The sequence below is a fragment of the Prionailurus viverrinus genome, chromosome F1 (genome assembly GCF_022837055.1).
Source record: "Prionailurus viverrinus isolate Anna chromosome F1, UM_Priviv_1.0, whole genome shotgun sequence".
Classification (NCBI taxonomy): Eukaryota; Metazoa; Chordata; class Mammalia; order Carnivora; family Felidae; genus Prionailurus; species Prionailurus viverrinus.
The window spans coordinates 32,974,284-32,989,520 of NC_062577.1; the positions used below are offsets into that span (position 1 = coordinate 32,974,284).

The 15,237-nt window shown below is 41.7% G+C and overlaps 1 protein-coding gene across 2 annotated transcripts; it reads right to left on the reverse strand.

The window, feature by feature from the left end:
* Window positions 1–2,175: 2,175 nt before the first annotated feature.
* On the reverse strand, window positions 2,176–11,694 carry LOC125155535 (apolipoprotein R-like). Of its 2 annotated transcripts, XM_047840957.1 has the most exons (5): window positions 11,510–11,693; window positions 6,570–6,755; window positions 4,518–4,691; window positions 3,141–3,316; window positions 2,176–2,589 (listed from the first exon to the last, which is right to left on the reverse strand). In XM_047840957.1, the coding sequence occupies exons 1-5, from the start codon at window positions 11,592–11,594 to the stop codon at window positions 2,416–2,418; spliced, it is 795 nt and encodes a 264-aa protein (XP_047696913.1). In that variant the 5' UTR covers window positions 11,595–11,693; the 3' UTR covers window positions 2,176–2,415. The 2 variants fall into 2 exon arrangements, with proteins under 2 accessions (XP_047696913.1, XP_047696914.1); XM_047840958.1 differs by lacking the exon at window positions 6,570–6,755 and having other exon boundaries at window positions 11,510–11,694.
* Window positions 11,695–15,237: the final 3,543 nt, after the last annotated feature.

The window sequence follows — 15,237 nt, forward strand, 5'->3', positions numbered from 1 at the left end:
TGTTAGGATAATTACGGATTAAGTGAGAAAAATATAAGGGCTTAATTCGATACCTGACATATAACATGAACAAATATTTTTATTACTGGGAACTGCTAATGAAGCTATCAAAATAAAGAGTGATATGTTACATAAAATAAAATAAAGTGGGAATGTGTTAGGGTTTCCGTTGCTTACAATCACGCAGCTCCTGCTGACGTGAGACTATGTTGGCCATTCAGTTTTTGTTTTTGTTTTTTATTGTGATGCGTTGGCCCACCTCCTGATAAGGCAATGGCAATGATTTTTCTGTATGTTTTAAAATTAATTCTTAATATTTGGTATAAAATTATTTAGGCTCTTTCCCTTTCTCTTCCTCCAAGATTCAATGAGCATCAGATTGAACAAGCTCCTCTCTTATAAATTCTGCTGATAAGTCTTTTTGGTGCCTCTTGGTCTCACCGGCAAACTTAACAGTCTTCTCTACTTTCATAGACCAGATTTTCAGTAAATAAAGTGGAAAATGGTATTTAAAATGCACGGGACATCAAGCAGTGAGTAGCAGATTTACTCCTCCTGTGAAAATGTCTAACTTACCCCAGGGGCTCACGGCACATCCTCATGCCCTGAACCCAAGAGGGAAACTCAATATTTGTCATAATGGATTTTTCACTTATTTATAATTTTAATTAAGTTGTGTTTCAGGAAGGTTTAGTAAGAATTTGATTTGCGAGCCTGCAGATAACAAAAGATACATCGATAAGCCCAGAGTCCAATGGCAGATAGAAAAGTAAATGACTAAGAAACTGAAAAGAATTCTGGTGGACACCACTGATATAAAATAGTGCAGGGATCGGATAAAAGGAGGGTTTTGAGGAGAGAGAGAGGGGTAGACCAGAACAGATGTCAGAAGAGAGCCATAGAGAAAAGGAAACTGGAAGAGGCCATATGTGCCCTGCGCACGTCCCGACCCTGGAGGCTACTGCAGGCAGAGCCAAAGAGCCATCGGGCCACCAGGGTCTCTGTGCCTGATGGTGCTCCCTGGCCACAGGAGACTGCTCAGGGGGCCCACAGGGTTGGCTGTCGAAGATGTTGGAACAAGTCTCCACCAATGGGAGAGGGGAATTGGTGGACAAACGTTCCGGGTCCTCATCCCTGGAAGGACTCTGCAGAATTGTGATCCACAGGCTCTCAGAGAACAGTCTCAGATCTGCACACCTGTCTGCAGCCTCAGTCGACACCCCGAGAAAGCTCCCTTCTTCGCTGTGTTCCCTTTCTCATCTTCTCATCCCGCTACCCACTCGCTCACCGTGCTTTCTGGGGCCACCTTCCAAGGAAATTAGTCACCCACAAACCTCTGTCTAAGATGAAATCCAGAATAAACATCTCCTGGGTTCCCCGAGGCTGGGGCAGACGAATGGCTTCCAGGACCCTCAGTGGAACCTTCCATGCCAAGTGGGTTTCTCTCGCAGTTCCAGCCAATCTGGGACATGTAAAGTTCAGTGAAAGCCTGTGGGACACCAGTGCCTCTGCAGAGTACATTTGGGGAAATTGAAACAAAGAGGCCAACGTTCCCCTAGAGAAGAGACTCGCTGAAGGAGAGATTTCAGAGGATGCAGGTGTCAGAGGAGGTGGTGAGAGAAGGAACAACAGCCTCCAGGATGCCCCAAGATATACAGGTGATTGATGGGGGTTTCTCCTCACGTATGGGATAGTTGCTCAGGCCGCGGCGTTACATTTCCATTAAGGACAACGGGGCCAAACCAGATGGTGGACTTGGGAACACACAGGTGGCCATCATGTGGGCCTCACATTCGGCAGCCTTTCAGCGTTTCTTCCCTAAAAATGGAATAAAGAGGTTCGGACACAAACACAAATCCCATTCGTGTCAGGTAGAAGTTGAGGGGCAGCATTAGAGAGGCAGAGGCCAGGTTCATGGGGTTTGGTAAAGGACGTGACTCCCTTCAAAGGGGGGAGAGTGGACGAGGATTTGAGGGTGCATCAACATTTCATCTAGATGCTGACTGACTTGCACATGGGAAACTGTGCGGTGAGGCAAGTTGGAGAAATGCTTTTCTGTGAGCCCACATCCATGTCCAAGGCCCTTACAACAAACTGAGTGTGTAACTTTAAGCAATGGGTTTGTTCAGGTTCCTCATTAAAGACAGAGTTGTAATGACCACACAGACAAAATTGTTTCTGATACGTAAATTTTTTACTTGAAAGAATAATGGGCACTTGGTGTCCAAGAAAGCAAAAACATGAGCCACGAGATGATCAATAATTCTATAGTCTCAAAGCACTAAATGTGAACAAATTGTCCTTTCTAGACATTTATTACTATGAATGATGGTGCAAAGGGGACAGGAGCATTGGTAAGCTGAAGTGATCTGCGTTGAATTGAAGGCAGCGTGTTTTTCCCTCTTTTGGGAGAAATTACAGTGGGGGGTCCACAGTTGTTTTTCTTGCGTTGTCTCTTTGCAATTCCAGTAGTTCAATCTCTAAAGACAATTTATACATCTCCAGGGATATTTTCAGATCCTCAGGGTTGGGGAGACACTGCATGACCTTCCTGCCTGCGAGCATATGTTCACAGCCTTCAGGGACAACCTAAAAGAGACATAGGTGTTGAGTGTGGTTGAGTGGTTTCTCTCCAAATCAGAAGGGGTGGGGGAGGTGGGATCTGCTGACAATGACAAGGCTACAGGCTCAGGGCCAAGGCGAAGCCCAGAACTTGCAGGTGAGCAGGAAAAACAGAAAACACCTCGGGCCCCAACTTAGTCCTCCCTAGATGAATAGGGACGGGTTCTCAGACAGCTTCACAAGGGGCCTCTGTGAAGACAGAGGCTGTTTCTGAGACCATCCAGAAATGGAACACAGAATATTAGATAGTCTAGAAGAAGTCAAATTGGGTCTCAGTGTTGCGGGCATCCGACACCCTCCCTAAGGGGCTCAGGTTTTCCTATCTCCAGTGAGAGAGGAAAACTTGTCACTCCTAAGGGACCACAGTGCTTCAAGATAAAAAAGAGTTCCTTGGAGGGACTCAGGAGTGAATCCTGACAAGTCAGATCTCACCATTGCTGGCTGGGACAGCGCTTGTGGAGAGGCACCATTTTTAGGGTTTGATAGGACTGGAACTTTCCTTGAACTGTGCCACTTACCCACTCACACTTGGGTACCTCGGGGTCCCAGGTTGTGCTCTCTGAGCAAGTGATGCTTTGGGGACCGACCAACTTATAGCCAGAGTCACACTGGATGTTGACATTTTCAGCTTGAACGTATTCAGTCTTATCCACGGACAGCTTTCCGTGGGCTATTTCCGGTTTCAGACAGAAAACTACAAAGAAAACATGGTTTCAAGGAATCCATGAATCTAAGAAAAAGGACACGACAACAGGCTAGGATTATAAGATTAAACTATCATGGGTGCTGCTAATTGCTTTATCTTTTATTCGGTAGCAATAATATTCGATAGCATTTTTGTTGCGCACTGACCACATATCAGACTCGAGCTAAGCATTTTATGTGATTTTCTCAGCTCTGTGAAGGGAGGACTGTTATTAGTCCCATTTTACTAGGGGAAAGGTGAGATGTAGACAGGTTAAGAAACTTGTCTGCTGGGGACCTGGGTGGCTCAGTTGGTTAAATGTCCGAATTGGACTCAGGTCATGATCTCAGGGTTCAGGAGTTCAACCCCGCATAGGATTTTCTGCTGTCACTACAGAACCTGCTTCGGATCCTCTGTCTCCCTTTCTCTCTGCCTCTCCCTCTCCCGCTCTCTCTCTCAAAAATAAATAAACATGTTAAAAACAAAAAACTTGTCTGAGCTCTTCATACATGTAAACATGATAGGTCACATGATAGGCTATATAAAAGCATGCGACCCCAGGTTCTCAGGATTCAAAGCAATATCCCTCCCATCTCGATCCCAGCAAGACACTAGGTATTCTATAGTCTAGAAAAAGTCAGGTTAGGACTCAGTACTTCCGGGTATCTGACACCCTCTTCTCCTATTGCCCCCTGTGTGCAACGGAGCCTGTGGTGACAAATAATCCCCGCAGTTGCTGATGGCAAAGTGTTAGTAACCTGTGGGCATGTAAAAATCAGAGCCAATCTGGACTCGTCCTGTCCCCACTACGGATGGTCACATGCAGCCTGCATCGTGGGCAGGGGGTGCATTTGCACGGGGCTCTGATGGAAGGACTTGCCACTTTGTGATGTTTGGAATTAGCCCATGAGAGCCCACGTTCATGCCAGAGCAAGCTTCAGTGAAAATTTTGCCACAGGCCATATATCAAATGTTGCACCTGCAGAATATTTCTTGAAAGTGGGAATCGGGCTGAGATTTATGACTGGGAGAAAGCCTGGGGAGGTTGATGTTAATGTAGCCCCTTTGTAATGTTTGCATCCGGAACACAGTAATGATTTCAAGTCAACCACATCAAATGTTTCTGTGCTGCCCCTGGCAGGAAGAAGCTGTACTCTCGGTGCTTTTGTGACATTTCCACCCACCTGACTGGAAAGGGAGCAGGAGTTACCTTTACATTGAGGGGCTGCAGGAGACCAGCCTGAAGAACTGCAAGAGAGTCGAGCTTCACCAACCAGAGTGTATCCTTTGTCACATTTATATATCACCTCCGTAAGAGCGAATACACTGAATGCTTGAGTTCGTACATAATATCCATGGTCAATGGTAGGAGGAAAATCACAGCCTTGATGGTAAGAGATAAAAGTGACAGGGCATGAGCTTATAAAATGTAAAATATAGCTTACCCCAGAATCTGCGTGGTTTGTAGGCGGCTTCATTGTGTCCTTTCGTCCTCTCTGCCCATAGGATCACTTAGCCAAACCCAAGACCTGGGCTGCCCTCCTATAAGCCTCAGGCTGAGGAACCACCATGGCCCCCCTCATTAGACCACTTGATGGTCATTGCCAATATCTTCAAAAGTATAATGGGAATAAATAAAATTAATACTTGGTCCAAACCCCATGTCGAGTTCCTAGTCTATGGGGTAGGACAAGTCATGTTCAAGAAATCAAATAGAAACTACTGATACTGTCCTACCACTCCCCCTGAAGCAAAGACACTATATTAAAAAATATATCATATACCAAGGGGAAAGTGGAAATGGGAAATTGGTGCCACTCTTGAAGCACAAAAGCTACGTTCCCATCGTATTGACATTTACTTCCCCAATCTGTCTACCAGGAAAATTAGGGTTCTGGGAAATTACAGTAAAGTATTGAAAACTGAACATTTTCATCTCATTTCACATGGGGCATCTTTGCTAAAGTAGATTTAGTTATCCTCAGGTAAATGGGGTCGCTGGTTTAGCTAATGCCTTCTTTTCATCCTAATCGGAAAAAAAAAGGGTCAAAAAACAGCATACACATGAAATGATCAAATCACACATTTGTAGTTTTAGACCTGGGTATGATTAATCACCTGCCCCCGTCATAATAGAGCCTGAAGATACTACAACTATCTGGACATCCACACTGATCTAGTATATCAATGGCATCATGTTAATTCTGCTGTATGGGCAAGAAAAGCTAACGTGTAGATAGAGAGATATGTCATCTAGGTCTAATTATAGATATACATATGACATCATGGACAAGAAGAATCTAGCATGATGTCACATATATATAGATATCTAGAACTAGATGATAGATCAATAGATGATAGAGAGATAGAGAGATAGATGATAGATAGATAGATAGATAGATATCTGTCCCAGTTTCTGATGCAGACTTCCTAAACCCTTGTAAATTGCTAAGTGCTGAGAGCCCTAAGAACATCTTTTGTTCTACTGAGGCAACTTTCAGTGGCTCCTGGATGGGAACCGGTCACCAGAAAGACCAAGCCATGGATAAAGCATGGAATTTTTCAGCCCCACTCTCCTCTCCAAAGAAGGGGGAAGCAGTGCCAATAATTGATCATGCTACAGAGGGTAAGCCTCCATAAAATCTTAGGAGTACATGGTTTGAAGAGTTGCCAGGTGGGTGAACGCATCCGCATCCTGGGAAGGTGATGGATTGCAATTCACAGGGACAGAGGCTCCTGTGCTTGGGACCCTTCACCTAAGTGCTTTTGGTGATGGAGAGGTAGACATTTCACACTGAGCAGAGTCTGAAGGTGAACGAAGAGACAGCAGAAGGAAAGAGGGAAGTTTGAGGAAGAAAGGAAGCAAGTTTAGAAAGATGGTTTCAAATAGGTTTGAGTGGGTATTAAACTGCAGATTAAGGCATATGGATCAGAAAGAAGGCAAGACAAAAATACCAAGAGAAACAAGGCAATAATTGAAAAGTCCAGCTGATCTATTACATGGGGCCGATTTCCTGATTCAGAAAAGCAAAGTGAAGCAAAGCAAAGCAAAGAAGCAAGGTCAAGAGGATGGGAATAAACAATGGGGGATGGGGGGGAGGAAAGTTGGATAGGGGGTGGGCAGTGCTCTTTAACAAATTTATCCACTCCAAAACGTGCAGGGTATACAAAATCTTTTAGCGAATTTCAAACCTTCCCTTAATAATCTCCATCGCTTTGATACAAAGAAACATCTAAAATAACACAAATCCAAAGCTCTTACTCTCATCACATGTTGGTGTCTTGGGATACCACTTGCCATCTGCTTGACATCTAGCTTCAAACTGGTATTTCTCATGACACGTATATAAAATTGTGTCTCCATTGAAAAAATCACAGCTACTGACAGAACTAGATCTCTGTTCATTGATTTTGCCATTCTTCAGCTCTGGTGTCGGGCAACATACCTCTAAAAAATTAAAAGTGAGACTAAAGGTTAGTAAAATCACTTCAATGGAGTTCCTATGGATAATAAGCTCATCTCCACCTTCCGAAGATGTCGCCACTGAAGAGAAATTGGAGAAACAGAGGAGGGTGCCAGAGACACTTGGATCTGCTCTCCCTGGCCCTGATTGCTAAAGAACTCCAACCCAGTCATTTCCCTCCAACTAATAATTTCATTAAGAGCCTCCAAAACGAGAAGTGGGATGAAACCTCTATGAAAATGTAAATTTTCAGAAGTATTCAAAAGCAATGACAAATGACACCCATCACTTTGTGTTTTCACTAGGGTCACAGCATTACTAACCCCGCTAATAACTTACGCTGTAAGTTAGTAACAGGAGGAAAACTGTCCTTAAAAGTTTATAGCCACCTGACAACTAATGCACAGAAAAACATTTAAATTATTGCATATGGCCGGGAGTTTTCTTTTTTGATGCCAAATTTAAGAGAAAGAGCTATTAAGGTCTTTAATTTTAATGCAATAAGAGCTGATATAAAGATATGATTTCTTATTCATTAGTAGAACTACTTTAAGGTAGAACTTGATATAGTTTGAGGTAAGAGAAAATATCAGAGCAAATTAAGATGTCCTATTCTTCACATGAGGAGATTGACTAGCACTACAATCGGGATCTTTTGGGCATACTCAAATACTCTCACCACTCATTTATTTATAAATTACAATAAAAATATCCAAAACTGATATGTTTTCTAAATTATAACATTAATATTTAGGTAATACTGTATAAAATACTTGTATTTAAGTCATGAGTGCAATTCCACACTGAATCAGACTTTCTGATTATTTCAGAAGTAATTCTATTATTTCAGTGAAATAAATTCCATTTCACTTCTGCTTTTATTTATTTTTTAATAATTTCTTTATTTTAAGTTTATTCATTTATCTGTTTAAAAATTTTTTTTAATGTTTATTTATTTTTGAAAGAGACAGAGAAAGAGACAGAGCAAAAGAGAGGGAGGAGCAGAGAGAAAGGGAAACACAGAATCCAGAATCTGAAGCAGGCTCCAGGCTCCAAGCTGTCAGCAACAAAGCCCGATGTGGGGCTTGAACTCACGGACCACGAGATCATGACCTGAACCATGCAAGTGCCCCAGTTTATTCATTTATATTAAGACAGAGAGAGAGAGGGAGAGAGAGAGAGAATGAGCCAGGGAGGGGAAGAGAGGCAGGGGGAGAGAGAATCCCAAGCAGGTTCGTTGTTGCCTTATCTCACAAACCTTGAGATCATGACCTGAGCTGAAATCAAGAGTCAAATGCCTAATTGATTGAACCCCCAGGTGCCCCTCACTTCTGACTTTTAAATGGTTAAAAAATATCCTTTACTAAAGAATTAAATCAATAAGACTCTAACGGGTAAAATAAATATGAGTTTAAAGTAGGTTTTCAAATTTCCAACAAACAAAAGCCCCAAACCTGGTAGCTTCACTATTCACAGATGAATTCTACCAAACGTTTAAAGAAGAGTTAATAAACAAACTGAGGGTTGATGGGGGGTAGAGGAGAGGGGAAAGTGGATGATGGGCATTGAGGAGGACACTTGCTGGGATGAGCACTGGGTGTTATATGGAAGTCAATTTGACAATAAATTATTTTTAAAAAAATAAAGAAGAGTTAATATCTATTCTCGAACTATTCTGAAAAAAGGAGAAGAAGGAAAAATTCCAAGTTCATTCTACAGGGACAGCATTACCTTGATACCAAAGCCAGAAAAAGACACCACAAAAAAAGAAAAATGTAGGCAATAATCCTAATGAACACAGATGCAAAATTCCTCAACAAAATATTAACAAACCAAATTCACCAATACATTAACAGGACCATCCAATATAATCAAGTGGGATTTATACCAGGGATGGAAGTATGGTTCAATATTTGCAAGTCAAGGAATGTGATACATCAAACAAATAAGAGGAAAAATTTTAAGATAATATGATCCTTTCAAAACACGCAGAAAAAGCATTTGACAAAATACAACACCCATTCATGACCAAAAGTTTCAACAAAGTGGGTTTAGAGGAAACATACCTCAACATGATAAGGTCACATATGAAAAACCATAGTTTTTCATCATAATGATCATGGCAAAAAACTGAAATCATTTCCTCTAAGACCAAGAACAAGACAAAGATGCCCACTCTTGCCACTTTTATTCAACATAGGACTGGAAGTACTAGCTGCAGCAATCAGACAAGAAAAAAAAAAATAAGAGGCATCCAAATGGTAAGGAAGAAATAAAACGATCACTATTTGCATAGGACCTGATACTATACATAGAAAATCCTAAAGACTCCACCAAAAACCTATCAGAACTAATACATTCAGAACAGTCATAGAACATAACATTAATATGTAGAAATTTATTATGTTTCAGGGTGCCTGGGTGGCTCAGTCAATTAAGTGTCCACCTCTTAATTTTGGCTCAGGTCTTGACCTCACAGTCTGTGAGTTTGAGACCTGCATCAGGCTCACTGCTGTCAGTGCTCCACCCACTTCGGATCCTCTGTCTTTCAATCTCTCTGCACTCCTCCCTGCCCCCCACGCTCTCTCTCTGTCTCTCTCTGTCTCTCTCTCTTTCTCTCAAAAATAAATACATACTAAAAAAATAACTTGTCTGAGGTCCTCATACTCTTAGGATGATATAAAAGCATGTGACTTCCAGGGTATATAAAAGCATGTGACCCCACTTTCTCAGCTTTCAAACCTAAGCCCTGGAAAATAAGTCATAACCACATAATTAGCAAAACCACAACTTCAGTCAGTTTACAAAAATGTGTCCAAAGACAAGCAATGCCAACAAGATAGGTATAAAAAAGAAAAAAAGAGAGAGAGAGACAGAGAGAGCCAAGGGAGAAAACATAGGGTAACACTTTCTAAGGGAGGCTGGAAGTATTTCTTACGTTTTGGATAAAAGTTGCTTGGATGGATGAGATACAGGCAGGAATTTTGTCTTGGAGCGAGAATGTGAGCAAAGGTTTACAGCAGCAATAAGTTGGTACTGAAAAATGAGGAAGAAGGCAAGCTCAGAGACCGAAATGAGACAGATTGCAGTGTATGTTATCCTGAACATGGACCAGAAGAAAGGTGGGGTAGAAAATCCAGAAAAATCTAAAGGTATTGTGGCAGGTCTCAGTGACTTGCTGGACATAATCTACCTTCACTGTTTTGTAAAGGAAGAGGAGGCCAGGAAGACCAAGGCAATGGCGCTCATGGAAAACAATGACAGCGTTGGGAGTGTGGCTGAGCTTTGGAAGAACAACAGAGGCAGCCATTTCAATTTCCAACCGAGGAGAATCACCCAAGATATATGAACTTCTCTACCTAACACTGAAATTTCTCTTAAAATACCTGCCACTATGATGAGGTAAAAAACTTCCCAACTAAAATGCTTCAGTACTCCGCTTACAAAAAAACTCTGAAGTTATTCTGTACTCTTAGGAACATTCCTAAAGCCGGAACAGCACGGAATCACTCTGGGGCTCGAGAAATTAATCTTGACAAAGGATGACAAGAGGGCACCTTGGACCTCCGCATTCTTCTGCTTGGCAGGTAATCCTTGTATCATCAGAATTTGGAAAACACCCAACATCATGTAAATAGAAAACATAGTCTCCATTGAAAAAGACATAGTTCTTGGGGAAATTTCTTCTCTGTTGAATGATTTTGTCATTCTGTGCAAAATGCTCTATGTTAAATGCTCTGACAAATGGTTTAAGGGACACAGATGTAAATATTTAAAATAGTCTTAGAAATCCTTTCTTTTAAATAAGAGATTGTATAGGCAGATGAATAAGAAATGTTACTTTTATTGGCATATTTCCACTTACAAACTAAAAAAACACTCATGTCTACATTTATAATCAGCACTACCTTGGTGGGGCCTGTAGGTCCTGACAACCCTTTCGGGGCTCAGTGGTTAGGGACAATTATTCCCTGACCTGCAATACGATATCTTGCACTTATATAATGTTTTCAGTGTATACAGGGCCTTCTAATCTTACTCTGATAAATTCGCTCATTGTTTGTGATAATATAAAATTTTACTTTCTGGTTGGCAAAAGTTTTCTACTCAGTTATTAATGCCATAGAAAAATAATGAAACCTGTGAAAGACTGAAATCTTTAAGAATTGAACAGCATCCATTTAAATATAATACATTAATATAAAAATTAAGGGGCGCCTGGGTGGCTCAGTCGTTAAGCGTCTGACTTCAGCTCAGGTCATGATCTCGCGGTTTTTTGAGTTCAAGCCCCGCGTCGGGCTCTGTGCTGACAGCTCAGAGCCTGGAGCCTGCTTCGGATTCTGTGTCTCCCTCTCTCTCTGCCCCTTCCCTGCTCACTCTCTGTCTCTCAATAATAAATAACCATTAAAAATTTTTAAAAAGAAACAGTGTGTGTCATGGCACTGTTTGTAAAAAAGTAATTAATTAATTAATTAATTAATTAAATTAAAATTAAAAGATTTTTGTGACCAGATGGGTTGCTCTTAGATTTGTTATATTATGTGTTCTGAGTTACCATGGACTGTATCTGAAGGACTAAAAATTTTTAAATATATTTCTCAATACATACTTAATGGTTCTTCTCCAAAATTGTACTGAATTATTGTCATACGATTATATGTAACTAATTCTTAACCAGGAATTATTTTCCATACCTTGGTTTCAACTCACCCCCTTTCCTTATCATGTGTGTACTCACCGCACAGGACAAATGGGCACTGCAGTAGAGACAGGACCCCAAGGAGACACAGTGCTGGGAAAATTCCCTGCAACCTGGGGTACATGGTGAAGAGTCTCAGAGATCGTGCACTGCGACCCAGTGTTCTCAGATGCCCCGAATGAGGCTGAAGTGAAGCTCTAAGTCAGTAGGAAATTGATGCCCGAACCAAAAGTAAGTCTGAGTCACTAAAGGGGAGGGGCAGAATTAAGTACACCCGGTACTGGGCAGGATCTGATGGGGCTCCAATAAAGCTCCAGGTCTTGGGAGAATGATATGAGCCTGACATGAATGTTCTCTCGGATTCCATGAGGATTTACAGATGTGACCCCGAGAGTTTCTCAGTTTTGTGGGGGGCACTTGGTGGCTTGTTGTCTACATACAGACAACATTTCTCTTGGAGAATTCTAGATAAACGAGGAAAATGGTAAGGGATGTGTGGCCGTTTCTTCAGGGATGAGGGCGAGGTGCTGCTCTATGCCATCTTCCTGCTGTGTCCTGTCTTCATGCACTGGTGTGAATTCCTGGTAGAAAGGCAGGAATAAAAAAGATGTGTAGTTCAATTTTATTTCTACACCCGTCAGAGCCTAATTGGAATAGAAAAAGCTTGCAAGTCTACCTTGTGAAAAGACAAAAATATAGTCAAAACAGCAATTATTCCCTCAGTATTGAAGTTTCCTTGAGTATCTATGATGCCAAGTTTAATCAATTGTGGGGTTACGCCATTTGGAGAGTCAAGGGAAATTTCTCAGCGTGGTGTTTACAGCCAAGATAAAGCGCGCATGGAAAATTAAGTGGGAGAGGATCAAGCGTGATAAATGGACAGAAGGTCGCGACAAATTCAAGACTTTCTCAATGGCACTGGATCGGAGTGAAGGAGCTTCCAGCCTAGCATTGTATTTCTAACTAAAGCACTAACTTCTATATCGTAGAAGGCATATTTGTTCATTTCCAGACTTAGCTTATTAATAGCTATCTGGGTGAAGACTGGTCCATTAATCACTGCCTTAGTCTTTCACTCAGCTTATTTCTTTTAGTCTCTGCCAAGGGCACAGAAGAAGTTACCAACCTGAATTTCATGTGTTCCCTCTTGGACCAGCTGTGTATATTTGTCATTTAAAGATACACAGATATTCATCCACAGAGGATCATAAGCACTGGGAAATGTCTGAAAATGACCTACGCCGCCCAGCTGAATTGAGGTAAGTGCAAATGAAGCATGCAACAACCAAAGTGCTTAGCTCTCAAAACTAAAGAGGAACATTCCTCAGAAATAAGTGACTCAGAAATAAGTGCATCCGTCTGTAATATTGATGACAGCACACAATTCAATTTCCTTCCCTGGAGAGAAAGGAAAGTGGATAAACACACCATACAGTTGCTTCATTTTATGAAGAAGAACTATAATAAACCCTGAGGATGTCAGATAAAAGAGGTGATTTCAATAGTTTAACAGAAGATTATTTTTTTAGAAAGCACTTCTGCTTATCATGTTCCAACGTCTACATAAATCATTGCATTTAATTTCTTCAAATAAAAATATGACGTAGGTGTTATAGCTACATGTAACAGATGAGGAACCTAACTGGGAAAGACCTAGTAAATCTCCCCCAAACCTTTCTCCTCAGTGGTCGTGTCAGATTCTGAACCCAGATCAGATTCAAATCCTAAGCTCCTTCCCTTGTACCTTTTGGGGAACATCATCGGAACGAGGGGACCACCAGTTTGCCTATGAGCTGGACCCGTACCCTCGAAGGCTCCCCTGCCTCCCCTGTCCTTGGAATGTGGGTTCCTCTCTCCCTTTCTCACTCCTCCAGGCTGCTTGAAGGACATATCCTTGAAATAGTGATGTGGTGTTGAGAACACCTGCATGGTATATGCGACTGAAACCAGTTTAGGCCTCTTTATAAACTAAAGATTTGGTGGGAAGGTACAGGGATCCATCTGTCTTCCCGCCACCCAGGACAGTACTCATATGTCAGTTCCCTTTGCTTATTAAAACCACCCATCCGGAGGGGACTGCCTCTTCTGTCTCTCCCTGGCCTCCTCGTAGAGGGGTCAGTTTCCCATTATAGCTGGGAAGCTACCAGGAGTGTTGCAAACCAACAGTGTCAAAGAATTTCCATCTAAAGTACGGGATCCTGAATCTATTACTTAGGGGAGTATGCCTAGGAACATTCTGCCTCTGCCAGGGTGGAGAAGACCCCAGAACAACTCCTTCTTCATCACGTCGTATGAATGTCAACGCCTCCTTAACTGACCTATGGATACATTGCATCATAATGAAAATCAATAGCATGTTGATTTAAACAAATGATAAGCTGATTCTACAATTCATATGGAATGTAAGGGATCAAAAGTTGTAAGAGCAATCTCTAAGATGAGGGAGGAGAGAGATGGAGGGGGGATGAAGGGGATAAGGGAGGAGCGGAGCAAAACCAAAGAACTACATGGCCACATATCAAGACCTGTTATGAATCTTCAGTAAATAAGATAGTGTGGTATTTGTGTAGGAAACCAAATGGACTAAAGGTTAACAATTGAGAGTCAGGTAATAAGCCCCAAGCAGGCACGATCAATTGATTTATGACAAACTGACACACTACAGAGCAATGGGGGAGACGAAGGTCCTTTCAATAAAAGGCACCAGGTCTCTTGGATATGTACATGGGAAAAAAAGGAATCTTGGTTCTTTACTTCACACCGTGACAATTTTGGGTGGTCATGAATATAACTGTGAAAGTAAAGCCATAAATCTCCTAAAAGAAAATATGGGCAAATACAGTTGTGATCTTAGGGCAGACATAGATATCATTTCTTTATTTCTCCCCCTTTATTTATATCTATTTTGGCACAAGTTTATTTTTAAAAGGCATACAGGCAATAACCAAAGAAAATATTTACTCCAACCTTAACTCCTGCCAAGTATTGTCTGTCATAAAATTGTTCCATGAAGTTCCAGTCTGCTAAAGATTTTAAATCGATTAATCGTCATCCTCATCAGAATGTCTTTTCTTCTGTTGAATTGAACTGTCGTGTTTCAAGAGTTTCCACTAAACTTTGTCCTGATACCTGCCCACTTAGTCGTCCGTCTCTTGCCATCTATACAAAGTCATTCTCTATTGCTTTCGCCTTGGGGGACTTTTCAGGTGCCAAGTGGTCTGGCTGGCTGACCCGCCACTTGGTTTGCTTCCAGTTCCACTACCTCACCAGGACCAAAATAATTAAAAGCTGGGCCCCAGAGAAGGGAACGGCATACTTTCCACTTACTACCATGTTTTGTTAAGCTTCTAAAGCCATAATCTGAGAGAACGTTTTTGAATATAAGCAGACGTTAGGGAAGAGAATCGCTGGACTACGAAACAGCATTTTACATGGTAAGAATAATCTCTGGAAAATAAAATGTCCTTCGGTACGGGGGATGCTGATGATTCCAACGGCCCTTCCTTCCAGGCCATGCCGCTCCATCCCTAACACAGGACGCTCCCTCTCTTTACAATACAGTGGTTATTTGAACATTTTGTTGATAGGATTAATGTTTAGTAGCTGGCTCCTGCCCTGGACTATCAGCTTTTGTGGAGTGTGTGTTCGTCTATTCCCTGCTGTACCCTCAGCACCTGGCACACAGCAGCCTGTCAAAGAATGTTATGATTGTTGAGGTCAAAACAACTAAATTCTAGAAAAAGATTTGGCATATGGCTGGAACACTA

Bases quoted from the DNA above. Each gene is read 5' to 3' on its own strand.
- LOC125155535 (XM_047840957.1), bottom strand. From the start codon at position 11,594: ATGTACCCCAGGTTGCAGGGAATTTTCCCAGCACTGTGTCTCCTTGGG. The intron at 4,692-6,569 runs GTAAGAGCTTTG...CTTACCATCAAG, and splicing joins GACACCAACATGTGATGAGA to GCTGTGATTTTCCTCCTACC. The intron at 2,590-3,140 runs GTAAGTGGCACA...TGTCTCTTTTAG, and splicing joins AGGTACCCAAGTGTGAGTGG to GTTGTCCCTGAAGGCTGTGA.